The sequence below is a fragment of the Poromitra crassiceps genome (assembly GCF_964638095.1).
Source record: "Poromitra crassiceps genome assembly, chromosome: 3".
NCBI lineage: Eukaryota > Metazoa > Chordata > Actinopteri > Beryciformes > Melamphaidae > Poromitra > Poromitra crassiceps.
Genome location: NC_139625.1, coordinates 72650314 through 72674741, shown reverse-complemented (window position 1 = coordinate 72674741; position 24428 = coordinate 72650314). Strand labels below are relative to the sequence as shown.

At 42.5% G+C, this 24428-nt stretch overlaps 1 protein-coding gene across 1 annotated transcript; it reads left to right on the top strand.

Moving 5' to 3' along the window:
* Positions 1-410: 410 nt before the first annotated feature.
* Positions 411-24061, top strand: LOC310773257 (calcitonin gene-related peptide type 1 receptor-like; the record flags this gene model as incomplete). Its single annotated transcript, XM_083633143.1, has 13 exons — positions 411-433; positions 5263-5338; positions 5534-5693; positions 6048-6158; positions 8534-8646; positions 9164-9255; positions 10804-10936; positions 11499-11652; positions 14319-14379; positions 14636-14702; positions 15577-15795; positions 18092-18133; positions 21365-24061. The coding sequence occupies 13 exons, from the start codon at positions 411-413 to the stop codon at positions 21590-21592; spliced, it is 1479 nt and encodes a 492-aa protein (XP_083489269.1). The 3' UTR covers positions 21593-24061.
* Between the last annotated feature and the right edge of the window lie 367 nt (positions 24062-24428).

Genomic DNA, 24428 nt, shown 5'->3' with positions numbered 1-24428 from the left:
CAGCATGGGGGGGGTCTGATGCAGCAGGGGTAAGACAACATTAAAATGACAGCAGCATGGGGGGGTCTGATGCAGCAGGGGTAAGACAACACTAAAATGACAGCAGCATGGGGGGGTCTGATGCAGCAGGGGTAAGACAACACTAAAATGACAGCAGCATGGGGGGGTCTGATGCAGCAGGGGTAAGACAACACTAAAATGACAGCAGCATGGGGGGGTCTGATGCAGCAGGGGTAAGACAACACTAAAATGACAGCAGCATGGGTGGTCTGATGCAGCAGGGGTAAGACAACACTAAAATGACAGCAGCATGGGGGATCTGATGCAGCAGGGGTAAGACAACACTAAAATGACAGCAGCATGGGGGATCTGATGCAGCAGGGGTAAGACAACATTAAAATGACAGCAGCATGGGGGATCTGATGCAGCAGGGGTAAGACAACATTAAAATGACAGCAGCATGGGTGGTCTGATGCAGCAGGGGTAAGACAACATTAAAATGACAGCAGCATGGGTGGTCTGATGCAGCAGGGGTAAGACAACACTAAAATGACAGCAGCATGGGGGATCTGATGTAGCAGGGGTAAGACAACATTAAAATGACAGCAGCATGGGGGGATCTGATGCAGCAGGGGTAAGACAACATTAAAATGACAGCAGCATGGGGGATCTGATGTAGCAGGGGTAAAACAACACTAAAATGACAGCAGCATGGGGGGGTCTGATGCAGCAGGGGTAAAACAACACTAAAATGACAGCAGCATGGGGGGGTCTGATGCAGCAGGGGTAAAACAACACTAAAATGACAGCAGCATGGGTGGTCTGATGCAGCAGGGGTAAGACAACACTAAAATGACAGCAGCATGGGGGATCTGATGTAGCAGGGGTAAGACAACATTAAAATGACAGCAGCATGGGGGGGTCTGATGCAGCAGGGGTAAAACAACACTAAAATGACAGCAGCATGGGGGGGATTACACTTTTTTTAAAGAAAACAATTCCATCCTGTAAGGGCGTTAAAAATGTGGTCAAAATTGGTAAAAATGTCAAATAAGACTCACATATACTGAAAAAGAGTGATGCATTACATCTTTACAAAATGAGAATGAAAATCCATTGTATTGCCACAGGTAGGTAGGTAATCAGATTACATATGAGGAATTTGAGTGTCACGTATATGGAGCATAGCAGTCAAAACCAGAAGATGAAGCCAAGAAATAAAAATGACTAAAACCAAAATCCAATACACACAATATACACAATAATTAGGAGCTATATATATATATATATATATATATATATATATATATATATATATAGTATATATACACACAGTATATGTGTGTGTGTGTGTGTGTGTGTGTGTGTGTGTGTGTGTGTGTGTGTGTGTGTGTGTGTGTGTGTGTGTGTGTGTGTGTGTGTGTGCGTGCGCATGCGTGTGTGTGTGTCAGTGGGGGTTTTCTGTTGATGAGGCCGGCTGTGGTCGGAGGGTGGGGGGATGTGTGTGTTCAGGGCCGACGGTAACCTGCAGGGAAGTGAGAATGCACAGGGAATACTCTGGAATCACAGTTCCTCCACTTAGGGTGATTAATCACAGACTGTTCCTCCTCTTAGGGTGATTAATCACAGACTGCTCCTCCTCTTAGGGTGATGAATCACAGACTATTCCTCTGCTTAGTGTGGTTAATCACAGACTGTTCCTCCTCTTAGGGTGATTAATCACACTGTTCCTCTTAGGGTGATTAATCACAGACTGCTCCTCCTCTTAGTGTGATTAATCACAGACTGTTCCTCCTCTTAGGGTGATTAATCACACTGTTCCTCTTAGGGTGATTAATCACAGACTGCTCCTCCTCTTAGGGTGATGAATCACAGACTATTCCTCCTCTTAGGGTGATTAATCACAGACTATTCCTCCTCTTAGGGTGATTAATCACAGACTGTTCCTCCTCTTAGGCTGATTAATCACAGACTATTCCTCCTCTTAGTGTGATTAATCACAGACTGTTCCTCCTCTTAGTGTGATTAATCACAGACTGTTCCTCCTCTTAGGGTGATTAATCACAGACTGTTCCTCCTCTTAGGGTGATTAATCACAGACTGCTCCTCATTTTAGGGTGATTAATCACAGACTGCTCCTCCTCTTAGGGTGATTAATCACAGGCTGTTCCTCCTCGGGGTGATTAATCACAGACTGTTCCTCCTCGTGGTGATTAATCACAGACTGTTCCTCCTCTTAGGGTGATTAATCACAGACTGCTCCTCCTCTTAGGATGATTAATCACAGACTGCTCCTCCTCTTAGGGTGATTAATCACAGACTGCTCCTCATCTTAGGGTGATTAATCACAGACTGTTCTACTGTTCTACTGTATGCAATTATTGAGCACTGCAGCAACGAATACAATTTCCCCATGAAGATCATTCCAATTTCATATTATCTTAAAATCTAACTATGTATGGATCATCTGCATGCTCTGCAAAGCTTCTGTATCTAAAGAGGTGTCCTTACTGTATTTGCCTTGATACTGAGCTCTCTGACAAACGTCCACATTGACCTGTCTTTTGCCAAACTCTAGTTAAAGTTGCTTAACACGCATAATAACGACACAGGAAGGAAGCTGTGGGGAACAAAGGAAGCTAGAGGCCAAATCTGTAACCCAAACATCCAAAACGGGGAGTCCTGCATTGAAAAGTAAAAACATGGGCTTGGAGGCCATGGTTTTATTATGATTATGATTTATTTACACAGCTCTTGATACAAAAATGAACAGCAGGCAACCCCTAAATATAAATTTTTGAAATGTATTCTGAAGTTTTAAAATAGAACTAATCTATATCGGGAGTTTCATTGGATTTGATGAAGAAAAAATCTCCAAAATGTAGGTAGCCCCCAAATATAGTATACAGTACAGTCAAAAAACCCATACTTTTGCCGTGTTTGGAATGGTTCACTCAATCACTATTCCCCATGGGGAACGATCAAATGAGTTTCGGACACATACCTCACTCTTCTTCTCCTTTGGTAAACACGACAGCATTGCATTGTGGTATATGGGAGAAATTGTATGGTACTGTACATTCACTGTTCACTAGAAATTGTTCTGCATTGTGGGTATTTTACAGTGAATCAAATTAACAGTTGAGAATTCGGGCACCAGTTAAAAAAATGGTGAGCACACTACTGTAGTCCACTATTTCTGTAATAGATACCAGGTTTCAAACAGGGCTTTTGAATATCGTGACCGCAAAATATATTTTTATGTTTTGAATCTAGTACACACGTATGCTGGATGTCGAATGAGGCAATTTTGATAGTTGCTATGAAGTTCATCATAATAATAGTATCGTCTCTGGAGGAAAGGGGGGTTTTGCCAGCAGGTACAGCTTAATAAAGGTAATGTCAAGGAAGCAACCCAAAATATATACAATGCAATTAATAATAAATAAAAACAATAAAAATACTAAAAGTGTGGTAATTAAAAGTAGGCCTGCAAATACAAAACTAAAGCATGCTGCAGAGGGCTGGATCAGGTTAGCAGCTGCTGCAGCTCCGGAAGGATTTTTTTTATTGAACTCTGGGGGGGAATTATTCAGTACAGAAAGTGCTGACATTTTTACCTGTTTCTCCCAATCACATAAAAATACCCTCCAATATCAGCTCAACATCTGTACTTTATTTACCATCTAATATTAGCTGACCATCTGTACTTTATTTACCATCTAATATTAGCTGACCATCTGTACTTTATTTACCATCTAATATCAGCTGATCATCTGTACTTTATTTACCATCTAATATTAGCTGACCATCTGTACTTTATTTACCATCTAATAGCAGCTAATCATCTGTACCTTATTTACCATCTAATATCAGCTGATCATCTGTACTTTATTTACCATCTAATATCAGCTGATCATCTGTACTTTATTTACCATCTAATATCAGCTGATCATCTGTACTTTATTTACCCTCCAATATCAGCTGACCATCTGTACTTTATTTACCATCTAATATTAGCTGACCATCTGTACTTTATTTACCATCTAATATTAGCTGACCATCTGTACTTTATTTACCATCTAATATTAGCTGACCATCTGTACTTTATTTACCATCTAATAGCAGCTAATCATCTGTACCTTATTTACCATCTAATATCAGCTGATCATCTGTACTTTATTTACCATCTAATATCAGCTGATCATCTGTACTTTATTTACCATCTAATATCAGCTGATCATCTGTACTTTATTTACCATCTAATAACAGCTGATCATTTGTACTTTATTTATCATCTAATAGCAGCTGATCATCTGTACTTTATTTACCATCTAATAACAGCTGATCATCTGTACTTTATTTATCATCTAATAGCATCTGATCATCTGTACTTTATTTACAATCTAATATCAGCCGATCATCTGTACTTTATTTACCATCTAATATCAGCTGATCATTTGTACTTTATTTATCATCTAATATCAGCTGATCATCTGTACTTTATTTACCATCTAATAACAGCTGATCATCTGTACTTTATTTACCATCTAATAACAGCTGATCATCGTACTTTATTTATCATCCAATAGCAGGTGACCATCTGTACTTTATTTATCATCTAATAGCAGATGACCATCTGTACTTTATTTATCATCTAATATCAGCTGATCATCTGTACTTTATTTACAATCTAATATCAGCTGATCATCTGTACTTTATTTACAATCTAATATCAGCTGACCATCTGTACTTTATTTACCATCTAATAGCAGCCGATCATCTGTACTTTATTTACCATCTAATATCAGCTGATCATCTGTACTTTATTTATCATCTATGATTTGACATCCAAAGCAAGCAGCAACCTCGGGCTTGGACAGATGAAGCCAATGCGCAAGTGCCAAAAGCTCCTCGATCACGGACCAATAGCAGGCGGCGCTGCGGCTCTGTGGGAAACCGAACCAAGCAGAACCAAGATGGCAGCGACCAAAATGCCAAATAGAGGCTTCAAAACGGCAGTCCACAAATCAATGGCTGACGGCACGGTGGCTACATCCATACAGTCTATGATTCAAAGTGATAAGAAAACAAGAAAACATTATTATATCTGCCATTGGGCTATTTTAAAAATGAGTCTCCAATATGTTTTCCCCATAATGAAACTTTGAGTCAATATGAATAGTGTTGACTGGGACCGCCAACTCTCCTGCTGACCCAGTTTCCTTTTCTCAACTTGAAACTATTTGTAACTTTCCTCAGAACCCCCACCGAGATCCGGGCGAGGATGGACCCCGACTGCACGCTGTTTCTGCTGCTGCTGTGCTCCCTCACTAAGGTGGATACCACATCTAAACTGATGTATTTTGATATTCTTATGACACAAACAGACATCATTAATAAGGTATTAAGGAAGCGAAGATAGTAGTGTAGTTGAGGTAGACAACTTGAGCCGAACTCTTATTAAACAAACAATATAATTCACATTTCGTTTTTGTCTGTGCGTGTATCCGTGTGTGTGCCTTTGTCCCAGCTGCTTGTGCTAGCGAGCCCTGAAGTCGACGATTACCAGCGAGAGGAGCAGCAAAATCAAAACCACCAGGGCGAATCTGAGGTCACGCGCAACAAGATTGCCACGGCCCAATATGAATGCTTCCAGCAGATCCTGAAAGACTCTCATCAGAGAAAAGCAGGTAAGAGGGACGGCTTTGAAGCCCATGATACAGTAGCTCAGTGGAAAATAAAATTGGTCTTCCTAAATGAAAATAACTAGGCTAAAAAGACTAAAAGGCTTTTTTCTTATTTATTAATTAATTAATTAATTTATTTATTATTATATAAAATACGTCATGTTTGCGGGCACGCCGCACTAGATAGATAAGACTAGCTCCAATGATCTTACAAGCAGTAATCCTACAAGGATACATATTTTCTGGACCTATGCTGAAAAGCTTGGAAAATACCAAAAAGCATGCCATACTTTGCCAGAGTATGTTCATGTACAGTCGCAGTGGAAGGTGCTGTCTGACTGGTTGGCTGTGTGTCAGGACCGATGTGCAACAGGACGTGGGATGGATGGCTGTGCTGGGATCCAAGTGAAGCTGGCTTCACCACAGAGCAGCACTGTCCAGACTACTATGGAAACTTCGACCCCAAAGGTACATTTCTGTGCTCTGTTTTCTGTGATTTCCACCACACAAGTATATGAGAGGTCTGTACATATACATATACATATACATATATATATATATATATATATATATATATTAGTGTTGGAGTCGAGACTACCTAACCCGAGACCGAGACAAGACCAAGACCGAGGGCGGGTTGGAAATGTGATCGTGACGGCTTCTGTGGGTTTTGATTGACAGGCAGCTGCACGTCACTCTGTCCCCTCTTCCCCGTACTGCGTTCAGGCAACAAATCTTTTAATGGTGCTACGTACCGCCCCGTTCCGGTCTACTTTCACCAGCGATATTATATCGATATCGTGATATGGATCATAATATTGTGATATGGCATACTGTAAGTTGACAGCCGGAATGTAGACGGAACCCGGGAGCAGTATGGGTTAGCGCCCCAGCCTGCGTCTTCCGTGAGGAAGAAGCCCAACAAATCCACGAGAGGCCTTGTAGGAGGGCCATTCAAGCCGCAAGTGGAGCCTGCAGTACCACCACGGCCCAAGAAACATCATACCGGAATGAAATGTTGGGAGCGGGGGAGTCTGGTGCAACGCACAGGTCCTGGACCTGGTGAGACGTAGGAGGAGCCCGGACAGGAGTCAACCCACAGAGCCCAGTCCCTCCAAGTGCCAGAGCCTCCCCGTCCCGGCAGAGTAGTTCCGGAGCAGCGGATTGAGTGGTCCTGTCTTTCCCTAGAGGGCTGACCGTGGGTAGCTACTGGGACGTAAGTCGGGGCTTGATCACCCCCGGCTGGATCACCTGGGTGAGGGTGTATGATGTCGCAGTACCCGAAACATCCTATGACCCCAGGGTACATCACTGATGATACGTCCCAGTTGCATCCATGTGATGTTTTTTCTATATATTAGTGTTGTGAGTTCCCCCCCATATTTTATTTTCAAATTTTTTATTAAGAAACACAAACAAAACAAAAAGACACAAGAAAAGAAAAGAAATTAAACAAAAACATACGTACATAATGAACATTCAATATTACAGTGGTGCTTATGTGCTTGTAAACGATGTACCGTACTTGAGATCTTGCGCAAGAGGTCTATAGGAAACCAGCTGGACGAGTCACCCGTCGCCCCTAACCTCATCGAGGCAGGCCAAAAATGGGTCCCATATAGTTAGACATTTTCTAAGGGAGTTGGTTCTCAGGAAACAGAGTCCCCTCATCCACACAGAGATCATGTCCATCAACCACAACTGGAAAGAGGGTGAAGACGGGGACCTCCATTCCCCAATAATTAGTTCTTTGGCAACAGTTGTCCCCAGTGTCAGAGTTTGCTGCACAGCTGCAGCCAAGCCCAGAGAGGACCCCGAGCAGCCGAAGAGTTCTGCCTCCGGCCGAAGTGTTGTGAGTTTTAAAGTCTGCATCAGAATAAAGTGATGTCATTTGCTGAACTTCCCAGACTGTTCTAGCTGTTCTATTATTTGCTTTTACCCACTTAGTCATTATACCCACAATGAAATCTACATATAAAAGGGGCAAGTGGGCAATCTCTGCCTGTCTGTTTCAATTTTTGTCCCACTGATCATGTCATAAGAGCCTGATCATCTTATGACATCACTGATGATGTCATAGGCACTGATGATGTCATAGGAGCATGTTCATCTTATGACATCACTGATGATGTCATAGGCACTGATGTCATAGACATTGTGACACCATCAGTGATGTCACAAGAGCAGGCGAAGCCACGCAGCGGCCGAGCTGTGTATGCAAGCTGTAGGACCAGCTCAGCGAGCCCGCGCAGCGGACGAGCCTAGGAATCGAGCACGCGTAGTATAGTTGATCAAAAATCCCATTGTGTAAATATTTTGTGAAAGCACCAATAGACATCCCTACCATATTGTTGAAATATCGATATTGAGGTATCGATATGTGTAGGCTATACGTATGTGGTCAAAAAATATTGTGATATTTGATTTTGTCGCCCGGCCCTAGTACTAGTGACTCAGCAATTACTTGACCAGGTGCAGAGATCTCTGCCTTTCAAAACTCACTTTCCGGCCTTTTCTCAGTTTTGGCACGAAAACTTCCCATCCATTCGAATTTTATGACAGTGTTTACATTTCAGCTGCTCAACAATAGAAGACAGTGCTACTATGAGTAACTGGTGTCACAAGCCCTTTAGCTACACAGTCTGAAAAGACTGATCTCAAGCCAAAAAGAGCAAACAACAAATCCCAATTATTATTCCACAATTTTACATAGCTCTTCACAAGATGTGACCTCTGCTCCAATTAGCTAACGTTTTTGTGTCAGCTACAGGCCACCATAGATCAAGGGAGACAGAAGTTGCATCTTTACAGCATGTTTTGTTTTTCATAAAATGTGTTAACAGAGGTGGCATCCAAACACTGCACTGAGACGGGCGACTGGGGGCGCCACGAGGAGAGCAACAGGACCTGGACCAACTACACCAAATGCACTGCCAACACCAATCACGGCAGGAGGGTATGTTCAAGGATGAGAGGGAAAAAAATATATAGTATATAATAATATAAATTATATACTGTATCCACCTTATTTTTGAATGCCCCGCTGTAAAATAATTATGGGTGCAAGGTCTGGTTTAGAACGTGACTGATCGTTGCAGCTTGCGCATTTCCTCGTTAAAATTCTGATGCTGGGGAAAAAAAGTTGCTTGTCACAATAAATACACTTGTTTGACGACTTATTTGAGGGAATGTAATCATTTTATATATCACATCCGCTATTTCTGTTGCTCTTTGAACAACTCTGGATATTTATCAACGAGATTTTTGCCAAGCTGGACGCGTTACGGGGGTTTAGGGTTAAAATCGTTAAACCGGAAGTCAAACTGTGGGAGATTGTTGCTCACTTCACTGAGCTCTACGGCAGGGGTGGGCAACTGGCGCCCCGCGGGCTGCTGGAATTGCAAAAAAAAGGCATCATGGCATCTAGAAATAAGGTGGATAGGTCATGTTGTATTCATTGTGTTTTCTTGCAGACGGCGATGAATCTCTTCTACTTGGTTCTGATTGGTCACGGACTGTCGCTGACATCATTGTTCATATCGTTAGCAATATTCTTCCATTACAAGTAAGTATGGACAGAACAGTGGACTACAAACACATGACTGCACTACCGCCGCTTTCTTTGTAGCTCACCTTTTTATTTATCTAATCTCACACATGAAAAGCATTAAAATGCTAATTGTGGGGCGTCCGGGTAGTGTAGCGGTAGATTCCCTGCCTACCAACACAAGGGTCGCAGGTTCGTGCCTCCGGGTCTGAGGAAGGGCAGGGTGCTGGCCAAAACGTCACCACCAGCACCACCACCACCACCACCACCACCGGTGTAAAATAAATACACTCAACTTGGAGCCTTGCAGTGTGCGAGCTTTCTTTTCTTTTGTCGTGCCCCCGTATTACCTCCTGCTTGGTCGGATGTCCGTCCATACAGCCACGAATGGCTGTGTCTGCGGTGGGTGGGATGCCGGAATGAGGGCATGCGTCCTCTGATTCTGATTCTGAAAAAAAATAATTTAAATTCAGTCATCTACTGGAAAAACATCTCATCACTTTTAGTAATTTACACAAACACAAGATCTTTTGTCAAGACTTTAGAAACCTTTATAAGTCATCAAAGTCAATTCCCAAGTCACCAGAACCCAAGTCAAGTCTCAAAGTCTTCTCTTCCTGCATCAAGTCAAGTCTCAAGTCTTCTCTTCATGCATCAAGTCAAGTCTCAAGTCTTCTCTTCATGCATCAAGTCAAGTCTCAAAGTCTTCTCTTCATGCATCAAGTCAAGTCTCAAAGTCTTCTCTTCATGCATCAAGTCAAGTCTCAAAGTCTTCTCTTCATGCATCAAGTCAAGTCTCAAAGTCTTCTCTTCATGCATCAAGTCAAGTCTCAAGTCTTCTCTTCATGCATCAAGTCAAGTCTCAAAGTCTTCTCTTCATGCATCAAGTCAAGTCTCAAAGTCTTCTCTTCATGCATCAAATCAAGTCTCAAGTCTTCTCTTCATGCATCAAGTCAAGTCTCAAAGTCTTCTCTTCATGCATCAAGTCAAGTCTCAAGTCTTCTCTTCATGCATCAAGTCAAGTCTCAAAGTCTTCTCTTCATGCATCAAGTCAAGTCTCAAGTCTTCTCTTCATGCATCAAGTCAAGTCTCAAGTCTTCTCTTCATGCATCAAGTCAAGTCTCAAGTCTTCTCTTCCTGCATCATGTCAAGTCTCAAGTCTTCTCTTCCTGCATCAAGTCAAGTCTCAAGTCTTCTCTTCCTGCATCAAGTCTCAAGTCTTCTCTTCCTGCATCAAGTCAAGTCTCAAGTCTTCTCTTCATGCATCAAGTCAAGTCTCAAGTCTTCTCTTCATGCATCAAGTCAAGTCTCAAAGTCTTCTCTTCATGCATCAAGTCAAGTCTCAAAGTCTTCTCTTCATGCATCAAGTCAAGTCTCAAGCAATTAAAACTGTGACTTGAGTCTGACTCGTTCATGTGACCCAGGTCCCCGGCAAACTCTGATCAGCTGAGTGAACTTTATTGTTTCATTGCTGTCAGCTTCACAGACTAAGTGGTGTATGTGTGTGTGTGTGTGTGTGTGTGTGTGTGTGTGTGTGTGTGTGTGTCCTCTCCCTTATCCCCTCAGGAGTCTGAGCTGCCAGAGGATAACTCTCCACAAAAACCTATTTTTCTCCTTCATACTAAACTCAATCATGACCATCATCTGGCTGACCGTAGTGGCAAACAACCAGGCAAACAACCACATGCAAAGCAATTATGTGAGTAAGACTCTTTACATCAAAGGCTGGATATCCCTAATGCACATATCTTAGATTAGATTGATGGCGCAGTGGCCATGCTCTTGCCTCGCACACTCGCCTCACAGCAATAAGGTCCTGCGTTCGATTCCCACCTGGGACGCTGTTGACACTGGGGGTATGTCTTCCCATGCCTTCGGTGGCTGGTGCCCAGGTGGGTTATCTCATGAAAGGGCCCCTATGTGTGGAGTTTGCATATCTCCCCATGCTCCCCTGGGGTTTCCTCCATATATACGCCCCCCCCAACTGTCTGACCAGCAGTGGTTGGAAGAAGTTGGTCCCCGGGCAGCTGGCCACCGCTCCTGGCCTGAACCACGGATAAGCCAGGATGGGTCAAACGGGGAGGAGAAGACAAATTTCACGGCATCTGTCGGTGTCTGTGACTAATAAAAGACGTATTTGTATTCTATCTGCTCAATGGAGCTTTGAGGTTTTTGTGAGGGAGGATGCCATGGCTCATGCTGCTTTTGTCTGTCTAGGTGAGCTGTAAGGTGATCATGTTCATCTGCTTTTGTCTGTCTAGGTGAGCTGTAAGGTGATCACGTTCATCCACCTGTATTTTCTGAGCTGTAACTACTTTTGGATGCTGTGTGAGGGGATCTACCTGCACACGCTCATCGTTGTGGCGGTGTTTGCGGAGAAGCAGCATCTCATGTGGTATTACTTACTGGGATGGGGTGAGTAGAGGTATTACTTACTGGGATGGGGTGAGTAGTGGTATTACTTACTGGGATGGGGTGAGTAGTGGTATTACTTACTGGGATGGGGTGAGTAGTGGTATTACTTACTGGGATGGGGTGAGTAGGGCTTTTCTCAGGGAGTGAGAGGCTTAATCTGCATCTTCTGAAAACCTCTGTCCATCCAATTCACTTGTTAACATGGGAGGGCGTCCAGGTAGTGCAGCGGTAGGTTCCAGCCCCCGTGTTACCTCCGGCTAGGTCGGGTGTCCATTCAGACACAATTGGCCATGTCTGCGGGTGGGAACCTGGATTAAGGGTATTGTGTTCTGGTCAATGCACTATCCTCTGGTCGGTCGGGGGAACTGGGGGGAATAGCGTGATCCTCCTAAGCGATATGTCCTGCTGGCGAAACGCCTTGCTGGCGAAACGCCTAGCTGTCAAGCGAAAAGAGGTAGCTGGCAACTGCATATGTGTCAGAGGAAGCATGTGCTAGTCTACAACTCTCTCCAGAGTGGAGTGGAGCGGAGCAACGACCGGGACAGCAGGGGGAATTGGCCAAGTACAATTGATAGTATTCTGTTACATCACCACACGCAGAGATGGGCAGTATTTTAAATACATGTATTTAAAATACGGATTTCAAATACATTTGTGTATTTTGTAATTTGTATTTGGCTGGACTGAGAAAAATAAGATGTAATTTGTATCAAAATACTTTCAGACCTTGTATTTTGTGTATTATAAAATACATTTTTATTTCATTTTATTCTCAAATGGACACATTTTAAACATTGACACAGGTTTAAACTGTGGAATAAAAAAAACACAATGTGAGATGTTACTTCTACTCTGCCTCTGATTGGCTTACCCTCAGAACAATCTCAACCACAAATCAGAGGCAGAGTAGGGTGAAACTAGTACTGAAGTCTCGTGTTGGTGGAAATTCCCCCAGAGATAAAGTACTAAATGTGATAATCAGATATTGCATGCTAAGGCAAACACTGCCCTATCTGCAAATGAAACGGTTTACTGCACAAGTAGCCTACCATGAGTCCCCCTGACCCTCTGATTAAAGCTGTGATGAACCCGACACAGTGCCACATTACACCAAGCTGATAGAGTAGAAGTCTAATGCTACAGCCCGATGCCTGAATGATTACAAGCCTGTTGATTTAACTGTCATGAAGGTGTTTGAGCGACTGGCCTGTAACCATTTATCCACTGTTGAAATGGACAGGAAGTCTAACTCAAACTAGTACTGAAGCCTCGTGTTTGTGGAAATTCCCACAGAGATAAAGTACTAAATGTGATGGTTAGATAAGCCTATTGCATGCTAAGACAAACACTGCCCTATCTGCCAATCAAACTTTACTGCATGCAAAACATCATATTAGAGAGACACAACTAATATAAAAAAAAACACCTCCGTACCCAACTCAGCTCTACAAAATGGATAAATAAATATACTGTTACAAAGCTGACAACCTCCCTGTTTCCATACATTAGCCACAGGATTAAGTTCCCCTCACCATGAATGCCATACTGCGGCACCATGGTTACATGTTCCTGAAAAGTAACCTTTTGTGGTGGAATAAATAATGTTGCTGTATTTCTATGTGTGCAGCGTGTTAAATAAAGACTATATGTGACAATTTACTGACATGGTGGATCTGAAGTTGTTTATAGGGGACCTACTATCATAACATAACTCTCATAACAGATCTTTGGCTAAACATGGTCAAAGCTCCAAAACGTGAGGTTACTGTAACGTGTAGAAATGCTACCTGTAACTCAAAAGCCCTCACAGAAGGCAATTAACAGCTGAAGTGAAGGAGAAATAAGTTGTGCTGAAAAACAACTGAAATGGAAGAAGTGTAGTGTGTTAGAGGGTACACAAAGGAGAATACTGTCACAGAGGACTAAAGAGATGGTTTACCATCTAAATAAACCTCAAAATGTCACATTTGAAAAGCTGGAATCAGATAATTAAGACATTTTTCCTTAAATAAATGGCTCAAAATGATTAATAGATCATCAAAATAGGAAATTAATGTAATATTTGGCAATGAATCGATGAATTGACTAATTGTTGCAGTTCTTTATCAGTTTTTATAAAATGTATTTTCATGTATTTTCAAAATACAAAATACGTATTTGTATTTCAAATAAATTTTTCAGACCAGTATTTTGTATTTGTATTGTGATACATTTTTTGAGCAAGTATTTGTAATTTGTATCAAAATACTTTTTGATGTATTTTTGCCCATCTCTGACCACACGGCCATCTTGGTAGGAGAATAACAGGTGATTGTAATCAATTAACAGGTGATTACAATCAAGTGACACAAACAGCCAATGAGCTGTGTGTATTGTAGCGCCATATTGGTAGGAAAATGCTTGTGACCTCATGGAAATACTATGAATTGGGGAGAAAATGGGAGAAAAGTCTGGGTGGTGGGGTGGGGTTAACATTGGAAATTTGGTGGACCGAGAAATTGCATACTATCAAACCCCTAACAGTGACTTATTGTGGCTTATTGTTTAATTAAAAATTTAAATATTTTTTTCAGTTAAGTCAAGTACAGATTTGTGAATATATTTCAATGTGTCTTGTGCAGAAAAATTTACCAATTGTCATAAATGTACCAAATGTTATTTTACAGGTTTTCCACTTGTGCCAGCGCTGATACATGCAGTAGCTCGTCGCTGCTACTACAATGACTAGTGAGTCTTTTTGATTAACATCTCCAAATGCGGATGATCAATTCCAAGGATATCACTCTACTACTTTATGTTCATGTATTTACTGTAGCAATATTACACAGACTGAAAGAAACATCTCACTCTTGAAAGACTTAAGTTACAATCTAATCTCTCTACACCATGGGCCACATTTAACTTTATAGTACTTTATGAAACTCTGATGTAAGGTGAGCGACTGCATATTATGGCATTTATCTGATTCTGTGTACCTTCACAGTTGCTGGATCAGCTCGGACACGTCCTTGCTCTACATTATCCACGGCCCCATCTGTGCTGCACTGCTGGTAAGCACTGAGTAGCATCCATGCTGCACTGCTGGTAAGCACTGAGTAGCATCTGTGCTGCACTGCTGGTAAGCACTGAGTAGCATCCATGCTGCACTGCTGGTAAGCACTGAGTAGCATCCATGCTGCACTGCTGGTAAGCACTGAGTAGCATCCATGCTGCACTGCTGGTAAGCACTGAGTAGCATCTGTGCTACACTGCTGGTAAGCACTGAGTAGCATCCATGCTGCACTGCTGGTAAGCACTGAGTAGCATCTGTGCTGCACTGCTGCTAAGCACTGAGTAGCATCTGTGCTGCACTGCTGGTAAGCACTGAGTAGCTAGGTTTCCCAGGCGTCAGGTCCCCAGCCTTGATGCCAATTTGACATGGTGGTCAAGCTCAGCATTGCAAGTCACGTGACGCCATGCATCCCCAAAATACTTTTTCCCACCGACATACATGGGGAAAGAAGTAGCTGTAAAATTTGTGATTTTTTTTTCTGGGTGTCACTCAAAGTCAAAAACAACTCTGAATTATCCATTTTAAACCATTGGCTCCATTTGTCTTTTGAAGCCACCAAGAGCCGTATAAAGCCCATGTCACTCCGATCAGACATTCTACAACAAACAGACACACACAGATGCTTGTTTGGTGTGCCATGGCTGTCTGCGCTTGTTTGGAGATGTTTGGTGAGATTCAACATCAATCCTTGTTTGTCTGTGTTTAGCACATGGCACACCAATCAAACATTCTCCAACAACTGCCAATATTCTTCTTGGCAGTTGTTTTAGAATGTTTGATTGGTGTGCCATGGGCTTAAGGCTTTACTTTCTGGAGCTCTATGAACGCTCCTCTAGGCAAACATCATTCAGTTTGGTCCTTTTTCATTTCAGGTGAACCTGTTCTTCCTGCTGAACATTGTACGTGTCCTCATCACCAAGCTGAAGGTGACCCACCAGGCAGAGTCCAGCCTCTACATGAAAGCAGTGAGAGCCACCCTCATCCTGGTCCCTCTGCTGGGGATCCAGTTCATCCTGATCCCCTACAAGCCCCAGGGACGCCTGGCCTTTGAGATCTTTCAGTACATCATGAACATCCTCATGCACTACCAGGTGAGCAGAGTTCCTCCACAGACTCTGTTATCTCAGGATGCATTCACACCGAGAATATTTGGAGCAGTTTATTCAAACTCTGGAGTGTTTACTCCTTTAATTTGGTTTGTTTGGGGAGGTGAGAACGATGCTATTAGAGCTCTGGTGGCACCAAATAGCCAAACCGAGATGCTTGAAAATGGGTCAGTCAGTCCTAACAAGAGGGCATCAAGAGGGTCATCTGGGTAGTGCAGGGGTAGATCCTTACCTACCATGTTACCTCTGGTCTGGTCCAGCGTCGACAGCGTCTGCGGGTGGGCAGCCGGATTAAGGGTATGTGTCCTGGTCGCTGCACTATGCCTTCTCTGGTTGGTTCAGGCGCCTGTTTGGGGGGAGGGGAACTGGGGGGAATAACGTGATCCTCCCACCGGCTACGTCCTGTCGGTGAAACTCCTTGCTGTCAGTTGAAAATAAGCGGCTGGTGACTGCACATGTATTGGAGGAAGCATGTGCTAGTCTACAACTCTCCCCAGATCGGGCAGAGGGGGTGGAGCAATGACTGGAACAGCAGGGGGAATTAGCCATGTATAATTGGGGAGAAAACAAGCACAAAGCACATGGTTTTATATGGTTATGGTTATATGGTTTTATGAGTAGAAGGAGACAGATGTCAATAATAATAGCCAACAGTACCTCATGCTTGGAAGGTCTAGCATATTCTAACTTCATGTGTTTATAACTGATTTTATAGTTTATAACTAGGCTTGGTCTAGGCTTGAGCTTGATCTCTGACTATCCAAAGGCAATAGTGTAAATCCAATTCATTTTTCATGGTTGGATACAATTGCATGTTTTTGGGGCAGCATTAATGTGTGAAGTTGTGAACAGTATATTTTAGTTTGTAGGCCCATGATACATTTGTATGAGCTCAAAGGATTTCTCATTTGGTTCACTTTCATAATTGAACCAGATGAGACAGTGTGACAGCCCTGGAGAGCTCCCGCGCCACTAACAGACTAGTCAAGTCAAGTCAAGTCAAGTTTATTTATATAGCCCTAATTCACAAGCATGTCTCAGAGGGCTTCACAGAAAGTATGTCTAGCTGATTCTAGCTAACACACAGTAACAAGAATATACAGAATAAAGATAACATTTGAACATTTGAAGAAAGCAGGAGAGTGGAGGAGGGAGGGAGAGGGAGGAGAGGGGGGAGGTGGGGAGAAAATAGGAAATGTGGAGAGGTGGGAGGGCGCAGGGGAAGGAGAGCAGTGGGAATGTGAGAGAGGGGAGAGGACAGAGAGGAGGAGAGAACAGAGAAGGAGAGGTGGAAGGGTACAGGGGAGGTAGAGTAGAGGTAGGGTCTAGGGTGGAGGGAGGGAGGGAGGAGAGGGGGGAGGTGGGGGGGAAATAGGAAATGTGGAGGAGGAGAGAACAGGGGAGGAGAGATGAGGGTGCAGGGGAGGGAGAGCCAGGGTAGGGGTAGGGTCTAGGGTTGGGGGAGGGGAGGGAGTAGGATACGGGCCCGGATTAGGGCGAGGGTAGGGAGAAATGGGAAATGTGGAGGAGGAGAGAACAGAGAAGGAGAGGGTGCAGGGGAGGGAGAGCAGGGGGAATGTGAGAGGGAGGAGAGGGCAGAGAGGAGGAGAGAACAGAGAAGGAGAGGTGGGAGGGCGCAGGGGAAGGAGAGCAGTGGGAATGTGAGAGAGGGGAGAGGACAGAGAGGAGGAGAGAACAGAGAAGGAGAGATGGAAGGGTACAGGGGAGGTAGAGTAGAGGTAGGGTCTAGGGTGGAGGGAGGGAGTAGGATACGGGCCCGGATTAGGGCGAGGGTGGGGAGAAAATGGGAAATGTGGAGGAGGAGAGAACAGAGAAGGAGAGGTGGGAGGGTGCAGGGGAAGGAGAGCAGGGGGAATGTGAGAGAGGGGGGAGGACTAGTCCACCCAAAGTGTGTGAGGGAGCGTTTCCGGAGTTCTTTCCTCCCAGCGGCTGTCAGACTTTTTAATTCTGTACATTCTTGAGTGTACAATGGTTTTAAATTGCTCCTCTCAATTAGCTACTAAAGGCACTTTTATCCAGCACTTTTAATGTAATTTTGTACTTTTTTTAATGCAATTTTTACTTGTGTACTTGCTATATTCTGTTTTTACTGTTGACTGTACGTGGTATTATGTGGCTGTCTCTTTTTTAACCCTGTCCACTTGCTGCTGTAGCACTGAAATTTCCCCTTGTGGGACGAATAAAGGATTATCTTATCTCTTATCTTATCTTAAGTCCTCAAGAAAATATTTAGTTTTTTTCTTTTTCTTTTTATTCTCAGGGTCTCTTGGTTGCTACAATATTCTGCTTCTTCAATGGGGAGGTAAGTAAGTGCTTAGCTTGATCCATATGTGATTTATGACCATTTTCCATGTTGTGTTTTTAGGTGTGTGGGTATCGCTGGATAGTAGATACAAGTACTGTATATTTCATGGCTGGACATGGCTGGATGCCTTCCAGGCAGCCAGGTGTATTTCTCTCTCCTGGCATTTATATTACGCATTGCCAAAAGTATTAAACACAACTGGTTTATTGCACTTTAATTCAATCCACCTTTTTAAAAGAATTGCTGGTTGAGTAACTTTACTGATTTAGTTAAAAAAAATAGTTCCCAATGTGAGTGGAAAAAGTAAATTTTAAAGGTATTTTTTAAGCCATTTACATAGTGTAAAACCATGGTTCTTGAGTTTTCATTTACATTGTCAGCATTGAGCTGACACTAGGGTTGTCACAATACTAGAATTTCTAACTTCAACACCAATACCCAGGAAAATATCAAAACCATGAGGTGGGGGGGGGGGGGGGGGGGTTGACACATAAAGAGGCATAAAAAATAATCTAGCCCCCCCCCCTCCCAAAATCTTACAAACTTTGCACTAACACAGCACATTACCCCTGCTCTAGTCATCAACCTATCACAAACTTTTAGCTTGTTGAAGCAACAGGGCAGATGCTATTTGTACCCCGGTGTAAATAGACGATGTGACTATTTACACCCGGGTGTAAATATCTCCCGGATGTGAATAGCTCATGTGACTATTAAGACTTTGGGGAGAGAGGATCAGGGGGTCCGGTGTCTTGTCCTCGTCTTGTCAGTGTGCAGGCAATAAACATTTAAAATTTAAATATCAAAGTTATTGGAGTGCTGTCTTGGATTAATTCCATTATGTGACATTTTTTGGAGGATTCAGCACCCACAGAGGGTTGAGCAAGTTTTTCTGGTATTTTGATTTGTCCTTAATTTTCAGTGAAAATATCATATATGTTTCTCATAGGATGATTGCGGAATTGGATGTTATCTGGAGGGGGGGGGGGGGGGGGGGTTTAACATTACTTGGCTTGTGTTAAATGAACCTACCATTTGTCAATTATAAACCTCACACAGCTCTTTATTTTCTGTGGAGATCCCTATATATAGTTATATAGTTATACTATAAGTACAGATCTTGTTATCCTGTAGTTATACTATAAGTACAGTCTTGTTACCCTGTAGTTATAATGTACTATAAGTACAGTCTTGTTACCCTGTAGTTATACTATAAGTACAGTCTTGTTACCCTGTAGTTACACTATAAGTAGTCTTGTTACCCTGTAGTTACAGTCTTGTTACCCTGTAGTTATACTATAAGTACAGTCTTGTTACCCTGTAGTTACACTATAAGTACAGTCTTGTTACCCTGTAGTTACACTATAAGTACAGTCTTGTTACCCTGTAGTTACACTATAAGTACAGTCTTGTTACCCTGTAGTTATACTATAAGTACAGTCTTGTTACCCTGTAGTTACACTATAAGTAGTCTTGTTACCCTGTAGTTACACTATAAGTACAGATCTCTGTAGTTATACTATAAGTACAGTCTTGTTACCCTGTAGTTACACTATAAGTACAGTCTTGTTACCCTGTAGTTCCACTATAAGTACAGTCTTGTTACCCTGTAGTTACACTATAAGTACAGTCTTTTTACCCTGTAGTTACACTATAAGTACAGTCTCGTTACCCTGTAGTTACACTATAAGTACAGTCTTTTTACCCTGTAGTTACATGGTTTTTTGCGGGCTGTATTCTAAATCGTTACCTAGATTTTTCATTAAGAGAAAGCACTGCTGGTATTGATACTGTTGCTGTAAAAAAAAACTACTTTTGACAACCTTAGCGGACACTAGCAACTTACAAAGAAATGTAGGTTTCGTTCAACTGTTGATGGACTGTTGATGGACTGTTGATGGCTCTTCTAGGGATTCAAACCTGTGGCCTTTCAGGTACAGGATGATCTCTTTGGGCCCTATCTTCGCAAAAGTGGTAATTTAGCGTTTAACGCCGCACGCAATGCAAATTGGGGGCATGCTTAAGCGCATGCCTGTTATAATTGTACTGGACATAGGCGTGCCACATGCCAAAGCAAGTGTTTCATCGCAAAAATGTGGGGATATATGGCATTATCCTATCGTCAGAGCTTTGAAAAGCACGTCTTAGTCGCTAAAATACTCGCTGAGCTAGAGCGCACCATAATCTCCACGCTGCGCAGCGCAGAAACGTCATTACGCACGGACGTGCCACGCCAGGACATCAAATTCTGCTGCTAAAATTGGGTAACCAACAGATTATTCGGTGAGGCAATCAACTACAATTCACTGAGAAACTTTTATCACATCGTAAGGAGGGGTTATGGTAAATGAATTGAGAAAACGTGTACATTGTAGCCTACTTGAAATAGGCTATTCACCTTCACCTCCTATCCCATAACCCGGAGGGTCATTGGCACCACAGCCGAATCAGCAGCTCAATGTTTCACCGAGTTTTAATTGAGTCCACTGTAAATCCTCCAATCTTTTCTTTTGTCTCCACCATTTACCCGCTGCAAACACGTTTCTATTGTCCCACCCCAGTCAACAAAATAACCCGAATTGCATCAAAACACAGATGTTTTAACAGGTATATGATGTGATGGTGTCGTTATGAGATAGGGATAATACTGTATATACAGCCAATAGGCCTGCCCTACACGTATCCAAATTACGCATGGGGAGAATTACAGCATGCCTCACGCAAACTGTATTACAGGGACTGCAAGACGGGAATCTGATTGATGTAACAACTGTGAATAATTCTGGTGGTTAACACCGCCCAAATCCCGTTTGCGCCGTGCATAAAAGATTTGGCACGCCTCTAATCTGCGCTTACGCCCGTTGTTGTGACGAGTTATGCTCCCCCGCGAGTAATTGCATCTCCAGCATATTTTGGGGCTGTTTTAACTTGAAAACAGGTCACGTCTACCCAAACAATTATATAATTTTTAAACAGTTATGTTTCTGTATAAATCATTAGAATATGCTCCCATGAGGTGGGGATGCGTTTAGCTGCTCCCGGCTGGGGGGTGCAAACCTCGGCATAACACCTGGACAAGTGCGCAAGACGGTCTGCTATCATTAAGGCACGCAAACAGGTGCGCAAGCGCAAATAGGGGATATCGCCTGTACCAAGATAGGGCCCTTTATCTCTTCCACCCCGAGCCCTCTTGTGCCTTACATCCTCTTTGGGTCTCTCCTCTCTTAGGTGCAAAGCGTCTTGCGGAGACACTGGAACCAGCAGCGGATGCAGTTCGGCCTGGGCACCTTCGCCCATGCTGACATCTTCCGCTCGGCCTCATACGTGGCCTCATCGCTCACGGAGGTGCACCGCTGCTACAGCATCGAGAGCCATATCGAGCCGCACATGAATGGCAAGAGCCCCTACCACGACATCCAGAGCACCATCCTCAGATCGGACAACCCCTTCGCCTGAGTGAGGCGCTTTGGGCTTTTTTGAAGATTGACGTGGATTTACAGAAGCAAGCTGGGGGATTAACAAGAATTTCATCATCTTCTTTCATCGCCTTTATATTTTCTTGGAGATACTATTCAACGTTAGTGTTATTTTTATTTGTAAATTTTTCCATCTTCAAACCAGTAAACACATCTTTTATTTTGGACTCATATGGCTTTTTCTGATAGATGTTCTCAAATGGATTTTTTTGAGAGGGTTTGAGACAAACTCTCTGTTCTTTTATATATAGTCGCCGTTCACTACTTTCTTTGAGTATTCAAAAAGTCTCTTAAGAATCAAAGCTATCTGCTGCCTGACTGTATGGTATTAACACAAGGAAGTATTACTTTTCGATCTTGTGGATTAAACTTGACACAGAGTCATCCATGAACAAGAAGCACTGAAGTCCAAGAGGAGCAACGTTAGCCTTGGTGGTTTACTTTGCTATGGCACATGGCTCTTTCACACTGAGTTGACTGCTATGGTCTTGCAGAGAGAGAATTTATTAGAACTTTTTCCATACAGCATTTTGAGCATGTGATACTACCTTTATATCTACAGCCACAACAGCTACAACAATCTAATTGGCCAAAACACTTCAACCGTTCAACTAGCTAGTTTATAGTTGATCAGCTTGTTTTCTGCAGTTTTTTTACTGGCAGATATGTATATTACTTTGAAGAAAACTTTTCAGATAGTACACATGCCTTAGTAGCCATTGTAATAAAGTGCCAATACCTTTGACAATGTTTCTTTGCTGTAATTATGAGTACTTCAGTGCTGTCGGTGGCACTCGGCTGGGCCTTGTCCCAGCTGCAACACTGTTGGGCCCATAATCCCGGTGAAGAACGCTCTTTTGGGTGTTATTGCTTTTATAATTCACTACCATTGCAGTTCACAACCCCAAGCCCAACTTGTGTGGGATAAGTACAGGACAATGTTGGTAATGTAATTATTAACGCTATGTCAATGATTTCAGTGATTGATGATGCACAGGATCAATCTAAATCTACATTATTGCCTGAGGTAACGTTAGCACTTAATGGTATGAGAGGTGAATTACTTCTACCATCAACTTTTTCCACACGGAAAGAAAATAAGTCAAAACAATCTCTTCATCATTTTTGTGTGATCATATCATCTGAATGGTTCACAAAGCCAGCCAATTAGACTTCCCCCCTTTTTTTATTTCTTTTTTTGATTGCATCACACAACGTTTGAGACTGTTAATCGGGATGGTAGAATTGAAATGGGGCATATGGGGGAATATGAATAAAACAGCAGGTTCGTTTCGCACATGGAAGGCCGCTCTATTGACGGTTTCAACTTGACAACATAAACATTGTCAATTTCCCCCAGTTACTTCCTGTTGCAGTGTTTGCTAGTACAATAACTGACAGGACATAAGCTAGGTTCCAAACTGTTCCCTAGCAACACAATTCCGTGAAAAAAAATCTTTGAATTACCTGACCTCTGGTAAGAACAAATCCGTCAGGACAAGGGCTTTATAATGTACAGTAATTCCATAGGTACCTCAGAGATAAATAATAAGCTACTTGCGTCATTGAAGTAGCTAACCAAGTTTTGGTTTACTTTTGGCCCTGAGGTCAGAGGAGTGGGCTAGTAGTCTCTCAAGCCAGACTGCCTTCTACATTCTGTGAATGCAGCTTAAACAGTCTGTAATTCACGCCCACAGAACATGGACAAAGGAAGTTGGGGAAAAAACCAGAGGAAGTTTGAACCGATGCAGGTGATTGGAGAAATCACCTGCGGATATTCGTATTTCTCCAATCAGCTGCCTTTAGGCGGGACATCCGGGACATCCCCCTATCATCGCTCATTATTTCCCTGAGTTTCCCTTTCTATTTTGACCAAGTTTTCCCAGCTCGAAATACAGACATTTTAGGCAGAAGCATTTGAAAATTGCAAGAGGAGTTAAACTGGGGGGTGGCGTTAAAGTTGAGTTAGGCCAATATGATTTTGTTGGAAACATAAACTTGCCTTGTAAAGACGTGATAGATATCCACTGAGTTCAAGGTCCTGAGCTCATATTTTCAAGTTTTTCATATCCAAATATTCCAAAATGCTGGAGAGATGTCTGTGACAGGAGTGGCAGAGAGAAACTAGAGTGTGAAAAGTGCATGTGTTTGTATATATTTATGACTTATGAGTATGAGATTTATGAGTATGCATATGACTATAAGACAAAACATAAAGAAGAGCATTGTATTTAGACAGCTATTGGTGTATTTTGCATATGTCTGCAGTCAACTAAGATGGCTACATAATTGTATATTGACTCCATTCTCTATAGCACACAAACCCAGGCTGATTAATATTAGCCTATAAAAACTGATGTGTTTTGTTTTTTGTTTTGTTTTGTTTTGCGACCAAATGTAAAAACTGACAATAAATTAAAATAAATTCCCTTTAAAATACTCACACTGAGCATGTGTGCAGCAGAGACAATTATTTCCTGCAAATTATTATCAATAGTTTCTTTCCTAGCGTTCAAATTTTCCAATTTTCGTGATGAAATCCTTCAAATTGAGTTACAGTAAGAGTTAAAGGGATAGTTCTAATTTTTTGAACCATAGCCCTATTTGCTACTTACCAATGATGAATGATGTTGATTGATAGAGTTCTTTCTCTTTTTCTTTCTTTTCTGAATGGTCTGCAGGTTTTTAATGCGACCTTCAAGGCACCTTGGAACTCGGGGGACAAACAACACGGAATTACATGTTGGAAATTCACGTATCATTTCAGAGCTCTGGTTTGTCTGAGTTGAAGTCATCAAACATGCCAGCCATGCCAG